The sequence below is a fragment of the Dipodomys spectabilis genome, unplaced genomic scaffold (genome assembly GCF_019054845.1).
Source record: "Dipodomys spectabilis isolate Male_0828 unplaced genomic scaffold, ASM1905484v1 ptg000241l, whole genome shotgun sequence".
Classification (NCBI taxonomy): Eukaryota; Metazoa; Chordata; class Mammalia; order Rodentia; family Heteromyidae; genus Dipodomys; species Dipodomys spectabilis.
Genome location: NW_024870918.1, coordinates 781,372 through 793,640, shown reverse-complemented (window position 1 = coordinate 793,640; position 12,269 = coordinate 781,372). Strand labels below are relative to the sequence as shown.

The 12,269-nt window shown below is 40.6% G+C and overlaps 1 protein-coding gene across 1 annotated transcript in view; it reads right to left on the bottom strand.

Annotated features, from left to right (window-relative positions):
• Positions 1-515: 515 nt before the first annotated feature.
• Spata6l (spermatogenesis associated 6 like) overlaps positions 516-12,269 on the bottom strand; it is a 33,525-nt gene continuing 21,771 nt past the window's right edge. Inside the window, exons 9-13 of the mRNA XM_042699398.1 lie at positions 11,258-11,292; positions 10,020-10,204; positions 5,295-5,385; positions 4,115-4,216; positions 516-942 (exon numbers count right to left, since the gene is read on the bottom strand). Coding sequence (XP_042555332.1) covers positions 4,127-4,216; positions 5,295-5,385; positions 10,020-10,204; positions 11,258-11,292 — 401 coding nt within the window. The 3' untranslated portion in view covers positions 516-942; positions 4,115-4,126. The remainder of the gene's footprint in view (positions 943-4,114; positions 4,217-5,294; positions 5,386-10,019; positions 10,205-11,257; positions 11,293-12,269) is intronic.

The following is a 12,269-nucleotide window of genomic DNA, read 5'->3' as shown; positions in this document are numbered from 1 at the left end:
GCTGGGCGCTGGTGGCTCACGCCTGTAATCCTAGCTACTCAGGAGGCTGAGATCTGAGGATTGCAGTTCAAAGCCAGCCCGGGCAGGAAAGTCCGTGAGACTTTTTTCTCCAATAAACCACTAGAAAACCAGAAGTGACGTTGTGGCTCAAGAAGTAGAGCGCTCGCCTTGAGCTAGAGAGCTGAGGGACAGTGCCCAAGCCCAGAGTTCAAGCCCCACGATCGACCAAAAAAAAAATACAAAAGGAGGGTAGGCTGATGGGGAGAGGGTGTTAATGGTAGAGCTTTGCCTAGCAAATTAAAACCCCTATACCATAAAAAAAAAAACAGCCAAAGGTGGGTAGTTTAAAGAAATTGGCCTCCTTAATTTGTCATAGAAATTTTATATAAAATTCTCTTTTTCCTAGATTTTAAGGGGGAGGGAAATAATGTAAATTAAAAGTCTAACATGAAAAAAAATGAACAAACAATTAAAACAGATTGGTGGAAAAGAGAATCATGCTGACCATGCTTTCCCCCCCGGAGGATTTAGCAGGTTACTGCTCTAAATACTGCAGCTTTCTCAGTTCACACAAGACATTTTTGTTTGAATTCTAAAATGTGCTTTCCAAATAAATAGAAAAGCCCCTGAGACCCAACTATTGTTTCCTAATTCATGATCAAAACAAAACACTAATTTTCCAGATGATTAAAAAAAATTGTGAGTCCCAAACAGCAAAAGTTTAATCAACAATTCTTACCTGGGCACACAAGACTGAATATTGGATTTGGTTTAACAGAGATTAGGCACTGGCAACTCAATACAGACAACAAAGATGACTCGTCACCTCTCCAAGGATGTATCTTTCAGTGATCCTGATGAGTGCGCTCTTCTTGGTAGTCCTTCAACTTTTCATTCATTTTTCCTTTGTGATATCTGAAACATCACATACAACATCTGGCACTGAGGGGAAAAAATAGAAGACACACCATCAACCCAACCAAGGAGAAAAAGATGAGTTCATACTATCTTAATCTTGGCACGGAGCTCAGGCTTGAAATCACTTGGTGAAGAAGTCTTTTCCCCTAGATTCCCAAGTTTTAAGGGGGACATAGAGTAAGGTGAAGTTCACTTGTGTGATCTTGGGCAAGTTGTCTAATCTCTTTATATACCAAAATGATGACACTCTGCATTATTGTATGGAGTCAGTATAATCCTTGGTGCATGTTAAATGTGCCAGAACTGGCTGGGTATGACTGAGCTGAACTGCTAAATGTGTTTTAACCTATTGTATTGTAGAATACAAATATTCGGTGAGCATGGAAGGAGTCAAATATGCAACTGAGGATGTTCTACATTTCTCATCCTCAAGAAACTCAGGCTAGGCTGGCACCGGTAACTCATGCTTGTAATCCTAGCTATTCAGGAGGCTGAGATCTAAGGATCACAATTCAAAGCCAGAATGGGACGGAAAGTCTATGAGACTCTTATCTCCAATTACAACCAACAAAGCTGGAAATGGAGCTGTGGCTCAAGTGGTAGAGCGCTAACCTTGAGCAAAAAAAGCTCAAGGGCAGTGCCCAGCCTTAGGTCTGGCACAAAAAGATGTGAAGGAAGGAAGGAAGGAAGGAAGGAAGGAAGGAAGGAAGGAAGGAGGGAAGGAGGGAGGGAGGGAGGGAAGGAAGGAGGGAGGGGAAGGAAGGAGGGGAAGAAAGGAGAGGGGAGACAGAGAGGGAGGGAGGGAGGGAGGGAGGGTGGGAGGGAGGAAAGAAGGGGCAAGAGTTTCACGGAGGTGGCAGTGTGAGCCCATCCTTGGATGTGCATTCCCAGTAGTGTATGCCAGACATGGGCAATCAGCTGACACACCCGGTAAAGGGCTGTGGCATAAAAGCAGTCGTTTTGAGCTAGGTGCTGCTGGCAACTGGGTCCTGGATCAGAATCCCCCTACCTGTGCCTACCAAGAAGCTGTTATTGCAGGCATCTAGATAGATGTCGTGAAAACCTTTTGCTCAGAATGGCCTAAAATTGCAAATTCTTCCACTCTCTACTTCCTGAGTAGCTGAGGTTACTGGTGTGAGCACTATTATGGGGTTATTTTCTTATCTTTTCTCAGTCTTCTCATATTAGTGACCACCTATTAGCTGGTTCTGAGCTTTATGGAACTGACTTTACCCACGCTAAAATTCAATGCAATTATGTGGGCTGTGTTCTGTATAACAATCTAATAAAAGCTTAGATGACTATTTTCTCTACAGCCAAAGAAAAGTGGTCCGGAATCCATCCTTTAATCTACCAAGCAGAACGTTCTAAAGTAAAAGCCTACAGAATATGTGATCACCCACCCAGCTGTTTTCTTGATCCAAGTATGGTGGTTCGTATCTATAATCTCAGCTATGAGACAGGCATAGGCTGCAGAATCATTGCCTGAAGCAAAAACATAAGACCTTACCCAAAAGAATAACTAAGGCAAAATGGGTTGAGGCGTAGCTCAAGTGTTAGAATGTCTCCTTAGCTCTGAGTTCAAATACCAAGACTACCAAAAAGAAAACACTGTGTAGTCTTTGAAGCCACACTAACCAGACCCATATTATCATTCATCCATTTACTGGCCATGTCATCTTGAGCAAGGTATCTAACCTCTCTGTGGCTTGGTTTATTCTATGTGTAAAATGGAACTAGTATTAGTACCTATCTTCGTGGGCTGTTGTAAAAATTAAATATTAACTGACCTCATATTTAATTAATATTAAATGATGAGTGTTATAATATTAAATGATGGGTGTTATCAACAAGATGGCAGATCAGGAGTTCTCTGGCATCATTCTCATCCACAGAAATCCTACTTGTAACCAACTACAAGAAAGAGTACTATTTGGAAGAAGGAGCTATTATTCTAAACTTAAGCAGAAAAAAATGAGAGGAAAACATAAGAAATTATGAAATTCTACAATATTTCCCACTATTTTCCCACACATCTAAATTCCAGACTTGCCTTGTTATCATAGAATATTCATTCATAAGAAATCTCTACTAGCCATATGCCAGTGTCTCACACCTGTAATACAAGTTACACAGAAGGCTAGGAGCTGAGGATCAAGGTTTGAAACTACCCTGGGGAGAAAAGTTTGAGAGGCTCTGTCTTTAATTAACCAGCAAAAATGGCTGTGCTGGAGGCATGACTCAAGTAGTAAAGCACCAGCTGCGGGTAAAAAAGCCAAGCCAGAGCTGGAAGCCCCAAGTAAAAGCCAAAATACTTGAACTTTGTGCCCCAGCACAGAAAAAGAGAAAAGAAAGAAAGAAATCTTTAGTAAGTAGCAGTCATAACAGAGTCAAGTGATGCAAAAATCAGAAACAGGGCAAGGATGGGCAGGCAGGTTCTGTTCCGGGCATGCATTCAGTGTGTGCGATTGGAAGGTGAAATAAGACTCCTCGTATTACACTAAAAGCTCAGAGGAAGGTAATAATTGACAAGGACAGGTCTCTAATCTCAGGATGGTTTCATCCTAGAAGAAGAGACTTGTTATAAACAATAACCATCATCATCATCATCACCATCATTACCATCATCACACTCTATGGAAGAGAAGTATAAGGTGTAAGGTGCTAAAGGATTTGTAAAAGAAGGAAGGGAGTGTCACAGAAAGTCACAGAGCAGAGGGAAGAATAGAAGTCACTGGGGAACTGACTTGGAGGTATGGTTCAAATGGTTGAGCACCAGCCCTGAGCAAATGAGAGTATGTGCATGAGAGTGAGCCATAATGCCAGACCCTGAACTTGTGCTTTAAAAAAACACATGAAATAACATGAACAATAAAGAAATTAAGAAGCAGTTACCCAAGCAGAGCCGGGAAGAAGTGTTTCAGACAAAGAAAGCACATTTGCCAAGGTCCCACGCAGAAAATGACTTGAGATCAAGGAGATGAAAGAAATGGAAGTATATTAAGATACAGGGAAGATTGGGGCGAGGGATCAGAGGGCCAGCAGACAAATGTACTATCACTATTTGACTGAGTGAAGAATGCTCTTAGGTCTCCTCCATCCCTCCTGTCCCCTGAAACTTCTCATCCCTTCATTGAGAGCAGGAAAGAAAAAACATATTAGCAAACCAAAAGAAATATTTAACCTGCTTACTTACATAAGACAGCAGTTAAAAATATCTCTGTTCATGTACTAGACATTTATCCAGAGGGCAGCCTGATCTTTCAAAGTCATAAGTTCCTTCAGACATATGATCTTCCTATAACAAAACATATCCAGAAAGTATATTATGCATGACACACTGAAGACCAGTAATGCATGCTTTTTGCATGGAAGAGATATGTGTGTTTAATATATTATATAGTAATATATTATTATACATTACATAATTATATATTAAGTATTTAACATTGTATATTATGTTTTATATTATGCTTTATACTATATATTATATATGCATATATGTATATGTGGAATTAATTATGTGTGTAATTTCCTTCCTTCCTTTCCTCTTTTCTTCCTTCCTTCCCTTCCTTCTTTCCTGTCTTCCTCTTTCTCTTCTCTTTCTCTCTCTTACCCTTTCCTCTCTCTTACTCTTTTTCTCCCTCCCTCCCACCTCCCCATCTTAAAAGGATTTCTTTACTTGAAAATGTTAGGAAGTAAAGAAAATGACTTCCAATAGGATGTAAAGCAATCCACTTTGGTTGTGGTCATTACTATTCATTTGTAAGTGTCATCCTATCAACCTGGCATATGTATTTAATAAGCTACCCAATTCACCTATATGACACAGTGAACTCCAGCAACTGAGGGCATTGTGGACCTTTCATTTGAATTCTTTTGAATTCAATTAAAAGCCATTTAGCTGTGGAGACACAAAGTACCAAGTGTATGTACCAAGGGATCAGAAATAACGCCCACTCTCGTGTAAAAAGTCAAATCAAACCACCTGGTACAATTTTAGGATAATGTTCTTCTGTGCTATAGCTTCACACAGACAACACACATAATGCTATTCTTTGGTCCACTGGGATTCTACTGCATAGAGGAAAGGAAATATTCTATAGGCTAGTTAGACTATCTTCTCTCATTCCTTAGAAAGGATGCCACCCCAGAACCTCTGCTTGGTGAATCCTGTGCACCAACGGAGCCTCACATGTCTAGGGTTTTCTCTTTCTCCCTGACTTTCAACCATTCCAATATCCTGACCATAAACTCTCAGGAAACCATATGTTTCTGAGGTTATCATCTGATAAACATCAGACTCCCCCCACTAGCCTGCAAGTTTCTGTTCCTACCGCTGTCAATAAAGAGCTAATTTTATCAGAACCCCTAACCTTCAGGTGATGCTGAGCTCTGTGCGACATGAGAAGACTGCAGACCCTCTCATGGATCTTCTTCCATGTGGAGTGAGAACTGCAATGAAACCTGTCCAACAGGGTAAAAAGAAGTGGAACATTATGCTGCCAATGAAAAGATGCCAGTGTAGAATACATAAATATAAGGGTTAATACTTAAAAGTTAATGATCAGACAGAACAGCAAGATATGAAATAGTACATATTGCATGCTTTCAATGCCTTTACTAAACTATGTATAAGGAAAGCACAAGGCTAGAACCAAGATGTTAAAAGTGACTTGTGTTTAAGTGTGTGTCTGCCAGTGTTTCTTGTTTTGGTCTTTACTGTGGCTTTCAGATTTCACTAATAAATCCTACTTCTACAGTTACATGGTTAATCCTCAAATGTTCCATATCAAATTTAATCTCAGTTCTTTTCTATTGCTGGGATTTTATTTTATATCTAATTTTATTGTAGGCTATCTTGATTCTAAACTGAATCCTTTGAGTGTATGTGTGTGTGTATGTGTGTGCGCGCACACTCACGCGTGCATGGGCGTGCATGTGTGCCCAATCCCAGTCCCTGCTCTTAAGAAGTCCTCTCCACCCTTAGGGCTCAGTTCAACTGTTGATTTCTGAGGGAGGTCCTTCCTGTAGAGATCAGCTGACCTTCATACACACGTGGGGTTTCCCATACACCTCCACCACGGTCACAGTTCTTCTACATGGACATTGCATCTTGATCTGACTTACGTCTGTCTTTACTCTTAGACTGAAATTGAGACTGACTCTTTAGTTAATAGCTCATTCCAGGGTACTGCAGGAACTGAGTACTACTATAGGTTTGTTTTTGGTTTTGTTCTTAATATTGCTCGAGTGGTGAATTTATTCATTCCTATTGGAGATGTAGGGAATATAAAATCCTAAATACTGAGCTATAATTAAGCTAAAATTGTGCATAGTATGTCAATCGTGAAAGGTACTGTTTTCTAAAACATTCCACTAAGAATTTTAGCAATTCACATAAAAATCATCTCCTACTAATGTGTAATCAACATTGGAAATGACAGGAGCGACTGGGAATCTGGTGGGTGTTAAGAGTCCCTCTGCTAATGCCCACTCTTGCAGCTGCTCCTCTGCGGCCTCCCCTTACACCCTGTAACAAGCAAATACCTGTGGTTTCCAGGGCGACCGGACCAAGAATTCAGACCAAGGACTGAATACCCAAATCCATTACCACCCAGGCAATCAACTCAAAGCAAATAAACACACACCCTGAGAAATCACTCTCATGTTTAAGAAAGGACTACATGTATAATTTCTGTATTCCTCTAAATATATTTTAAGAACAGAAATATTTTAAAAGTATTAATAAAGCAGGTTAAAAATAAGCCAAGTACTGGTAGCTCACATCTGTAATCCTGGCTACTGAAGAAGCTGAGATCTGAAGATTGTAGTTTGAAGCCAGCCCCAGGCAGGAAATTCTATGAGACTCTTCTTTCCAATTAACCACTCCAAAACCAGAGGTTTAACTGTGGTTTAAAGCAGTATAGTGCTAGCCTTGAGCATAAAGCTCAGGGACAGTGTCCAGGTCCTGAGTTCAAGATCCAAGACTGACTAAAAAAATCTATTCTACATTTGAAAATCATTATATGAGACTGATTAATCAGCACAGGAGAAGTGTCATGTGTTTATCACAGCCTTCCCTCTGTAAGTCATCTTCTCTCCATGCAGAAGGAAGGGCAAGATATGTGCTGAAGGCATATGGTACTCCCCAGACGTCAAAGAGAATGGCAAATTCAAGACTGCTCTTCCCTCCTCTAGAACTTGCCTTTGTTACTGTGCTAGTTAAAGGGCTGTGCTAGTTAAAACCTTGGGTTAGGGGCTGGGAAGGTGGCTCAGTGGTAGAGCGCTTGCCTTGCATGCCTGAGGCCCTGGGTTCGATTCCCCAGCACCACAAAAGAAAAAAGAAAAAAGCCGGAAGTGGAGCTATGGCTCAAGTGGTAGAGCACTCGCCTTGAGCTGAAGAGCTGAGGGACAGCGCCCAGGCCCAGAGTTCAGGCCCCATGACCGGACCCAAAAACAACAACAACAACAACAACAAAAAACCTTGGGTTATTCTCATTCCAATGTCTCCCCACTTACTCCTGTGACCTCAGCCCTCATTACCTTATTATTAATCTAGCAAACTCTTAAGGGGTGTTTCTGGTGCACCCTGGTGATATGGACAGAAAGGTACTAGTCCTGATGGTGTTGGTGGGAAGTGAACAGTCAAGTGTAGATAAAGAGCTAGTGACCTAATGTTCCAGAAATTTGCCTTTGTGCTACTTCCATCAGAAAGAATGATATTGTACCATTTATAAGGAAATGGAAAGACTTGGAAAAACTTGTATTAATCGAAATAAGTCAGACCCAGAGAAAAATAGATTGCATGGTTTCCTTCATTTGTGGAGGTAGAATGTACCTAAAAATCTACAAGTAAACACATGAGATGGTTTTAAAAAATACACTGGGACATGGTAAATTCTACAGGTTACACACAGTGAGACCAAAGGAGGATATTCTTAGGAGAGGATCACAAAGGCTCAGTACCTATGTACATCTGATCATACACAATAGTATTTATCTAAATAAACTCCAGGAAATGGAAACAAGAAGATTTTTTTCTTTTTTGCTGTTTTTGTTTTGTTTTCCTCTTGTTTGTCTGTCTTTGGGAGGGTAAGAGGGGGCACAGAAATGGAGAGACAACAGTTGGTAAACAAACGCAGCGGTGGTACGGTGGTACTCACTAGACACCATGCTAAAAATGAACTATACCACTAATGGATAGAGATAGGAGGGAAAAACTGGGAGCAAATAAGGGAAGGGGTGACATTGTCCAAAAAGACATGTACTCATTACCTGACTTATGTAACTGTAACCCTTCTGTACATCACCTTTATAATAACAATTTAAACATGCTTGGGGAAAAAGAGAAAAAAATCAACAGGAAATGGAGTTTTCCCTAAGCTCAGGAAAGGCATTTAAAACTGACTTAAAAAAGTATTATCTTTACTGCTGCTCCTCTGATGTTAAGGTTAACTATCTTGAGCTGCTCAGGACTTTCCTAGAATGCAGAACTTTTTTGGGACCAAAACCAGGGCAGTCATGGGCAAACTGGATGTTCTTTCTGCCGACGTGTTATTCTTTGTCATTATGAGTTATGGGCACACTAGATTTGCTGCCATCATCGAAGATGGCTGATGAAACTCTAGCTTGTAATCTCACCTTCCTGAAGTTGTCTCTGGGCCAATTTTTGTTATAAAACATTCATAAACTTTGAAAAAGAAGCTCAAACTCCTCAGCTTACTTTCCACGGACCCAGAAGTGCTGGCACCACTATTTCCCAAAAGTCATCTCTAATTGCTAGAAGCTCACTTGGGCCCTTGCTTTCTTAGTTCCCATCTGTCTCTTCAACTAACTCTGTCACAAACCAATCCCACCCGTGCAGGGCTCAAATGAAAATGTCACCCCCCCTCCACGAAATTCACTAGAAGTGCCATCTTCCTTATTACCATTCACAGAGCTCTGCCTGTTGAAAGTTCTTCATATACTTTTTTTATATACATTTTTTTAGGTTGAACTAGAAGTCAGAGATGAGGGGAAACTCATTCATAGTTAATAATTCCATCCCAGGTTTGACAGATTGATTGTCAGTCCTGTCTTAGATTCTATACACTCTATTCCTATCCCAATGGATTTTTAAATTTCATTTTGCTTTCTTTTTGATATATTAATTATACATGGGGATTTTGTTGTAATATTTCCATTGTAATATTTCCATATTTCCATATGGGCATAGAATATACTTTGATCAAAATCACTTCCTCTATCCAGCTGATTTTGACTCATAACCCTGAGGTAATTCTTGTGTTATCCAGAGGTGAAAATGGCCTTCTGTATACAGACATTCATGAAAGGCTGGCTGAATGAAGGGATGAATCATCCAACATATTTATGAGAAGCCGGGCCTTCCCAAGCCACCTTGCTGGCAGGATTAATTTCCTCCTTCACTGTCTTCCCCTGTACTCGGCATACTGCTTTTAAGTGCACACTGCAATCAGTCTCCCATTTGGCTGATGTGTGAGCCACTGGAAAGCAGACATGTGTCATATCACAGACGCTGCACATAAATAGTTGCTTAATAACTGTGTACTCAATTCAATCCATCACAAAAGCCTGCTTCACTGATTCTAAGGAGTTTGGAAAATGTATATAACTATGTGGACAAAAGCCCCACTTCTAGCAACAGAGAAGCCCAGTATGGCCGAAACATGATGGATCTCTGGTCATCATGCTCATTTTAAAGATGAGGAAACTGGGGTAAATAATTGTGAGATCACCCAGCACTGAAAGCCAAGACAATTGGCACTGGAACCCAGCTCTCTTGATCACTACCAGCTGATAGTTTGTCTCACTCTCAGTTTAAGACTAATTTTGGAGAAGTCATTGAGTCCAGGATAACTTCTTCCACTATGCCAACTTAGCCAGAGGTGAATAGATGCCAGGTAGAGGTAAAGGTGTGAATGTGTTTCTGATCACTTGTCTCTGTACACTAAAACTGATTAGTTAATAATTCATTTTTCCCCATAACAAGGGAAAAAAACTGGTGACATAACCAGGCTTTCTTCCTGACAGACCCCAAGGCACTCCTGACGGAAGGGGACAGGGAGCTGGGTGCTGACCTTTCTTGAAAAGGCTGATCCACGGGGCTGGAGGATCTGGAGTATGGGGAGGTAGCCAGTGAGGTTTTTCGGTGGAAATCAACATCTCCTTGGTTTCTGAGTGAGAACATATCCCATTTACTTAACTCTACAGATGACTGCGAGTCTTTCTTTAAAACAATCCGTTCATCTGGCTCTCTAATAACCTGAGTGACAAAAGGCATTATTCTTTAGTTGCAGTTTAGGTTTTTGTTTGCTTCATTTAAAGAGAAGGGTGAAGTAGTACATGGAAGAGAATTGAGGTAAGAATATACTAAACCCCAAAGCTTGCCTGCAAATAAAAGTGGGACAGCAAGGAGTCGAGGCTCATTTATTTAGTATATCTTAATAAGCCAAAATAACTGATTTCCAAGAACCGGGATTATTGACTCTGGGAAATAAACAATTTTTTTAATTTAATTTAATTTTATTTGTGAACATACTGTACAGAGGGGTTACAATTACATGGGCAGGATAATGCGTACATTTCTTACCAAGCATTGCAGCCTCCTCCTTTGGTTTACCCTTCACATCCCTTCCCAGCCTCCCCCCTTCCCACCCCAATCCCAATCCTTCTGCTTTCCCCCCCTTCCCCCCCCCCCCCCGCACCGATGTTGTAAAGCTCGGAAATAAACAATTTTTAAAGCCAGAAGCCAGCTTGTAATTCTAGCTACTCCGGAGGCTGAGATCTGAAGATTGTGGTTCCAAGCCAACCAGGGCAAGAAAGTGTGTAAGACTCATCACCAATTAACTAACTCCAAAAGCCAGAAGTGAAGCTGTGGCTCAAATGGTAGAGCACTACTCAGGGACAGCACACGGGCCCTGAGTTCAAGCCCCAGGACCAGCATTTTAAAAAAAGGAATTTTTAAACAAAATGTTTAAGTGCTATGGCATAAGAAACATAGTATATTCAGCTTTCTTTGCTTCAGTCTATTTTCATGTATAAGGGGAGAACAGGCAATAAAAATCACTACTGATAAAGTAAGCATTGGGGTCTTTGCACCCTCCTTGGTTATTCATCCTGCAAATGAAAAGAGGGAAGCAAACTCAGAAACCCCAAAGGTTACCATAGGGACTAGTCACCTCTAGTTAAATTAAAGCAACTCTTCATACATAGTACTAAGTAATGATATCCTTTCTACTGCTGACTACAAAATCACAATGACTGACATGAGATAGCTGGAAATAAGTCATTTTACAAATGCTACATCTAAAATTACCTTTACGTTCGTTGCAAAGCTGTCAAGAGAAGAAGCTAGAAGAGAGAGGAACAGGTGTTTGACTCGTTATTTCCACTTCACCCTTCGATTACTGTTACATCTATGCCATCATAGTACAAAAACAAAAACAAAAACTTATGACCGTGGATGAATTATTAAAGAACTCTAATATTCCCTTGTAAATCCCACTGTTCCACTTTTCAATCTCCCTTGAGTCACTGAACTTCCATTTATGAGATTTTTCTGTCCTTGGGGTCAATAATGATATCATTTAGTGACAGCATATATGGAAAAGGGAAAGGTAAAAGCAAAACTAGCAAAGCACATGTTCAGGGCCCTTTTCACGGGTTCAACCAGAAAACAGGTGCCCAGAGCTCGAATGAAATGGATGTGTATCCCCCCGCAAAACTTCCCCTGGTATTCTCTTTGGTTTCTGTGGAATCCCTATTTGTTTCAGAAGTTCTTGAATATACTTATCAAGGCAAATATGAATGTTAAACTGAAATAATTCATGCATCAAAGCATAATGCAGCAATAACAGAAATCATTTTGATTATACTACATTATTGTGAAAAGTAAGTAGTCCTAAAGCCAGAGAATGGAGAGGATGATTAGGAAGTGTGTAATAAATATGCATAGAGAAAACTGAGATGAACTTGGATTTCTTCGGGTTGTAGAAAAAAAAAAACCTTTTGAAATGAGTACCTAGAAGGCAATGTTTGTGTGATAGGGAGTTAGGTCATTGCAGGAACTTTTTCTGGACTTCCGATTCCTCTATGTTACTGGTAGTAAAAAGGAAGCCATAAAAGGGTCTTAGGAGCCAGAAATTAGAGGCTGTAGGTCTGAGGCCTCTGGGCAGTTAATAAGCCTCTGTCTCAATCAGTAGCTGGGCATGGTGGCACATGACTACCATCCCAGGCACGGAGGATTGTAGTCCAGGCTAGCCTAGTCATAAATGTGAGATGCCATCTCAAAATATAAAAGCAAACAAGGCTAGGGTTGGCTCAAGTAG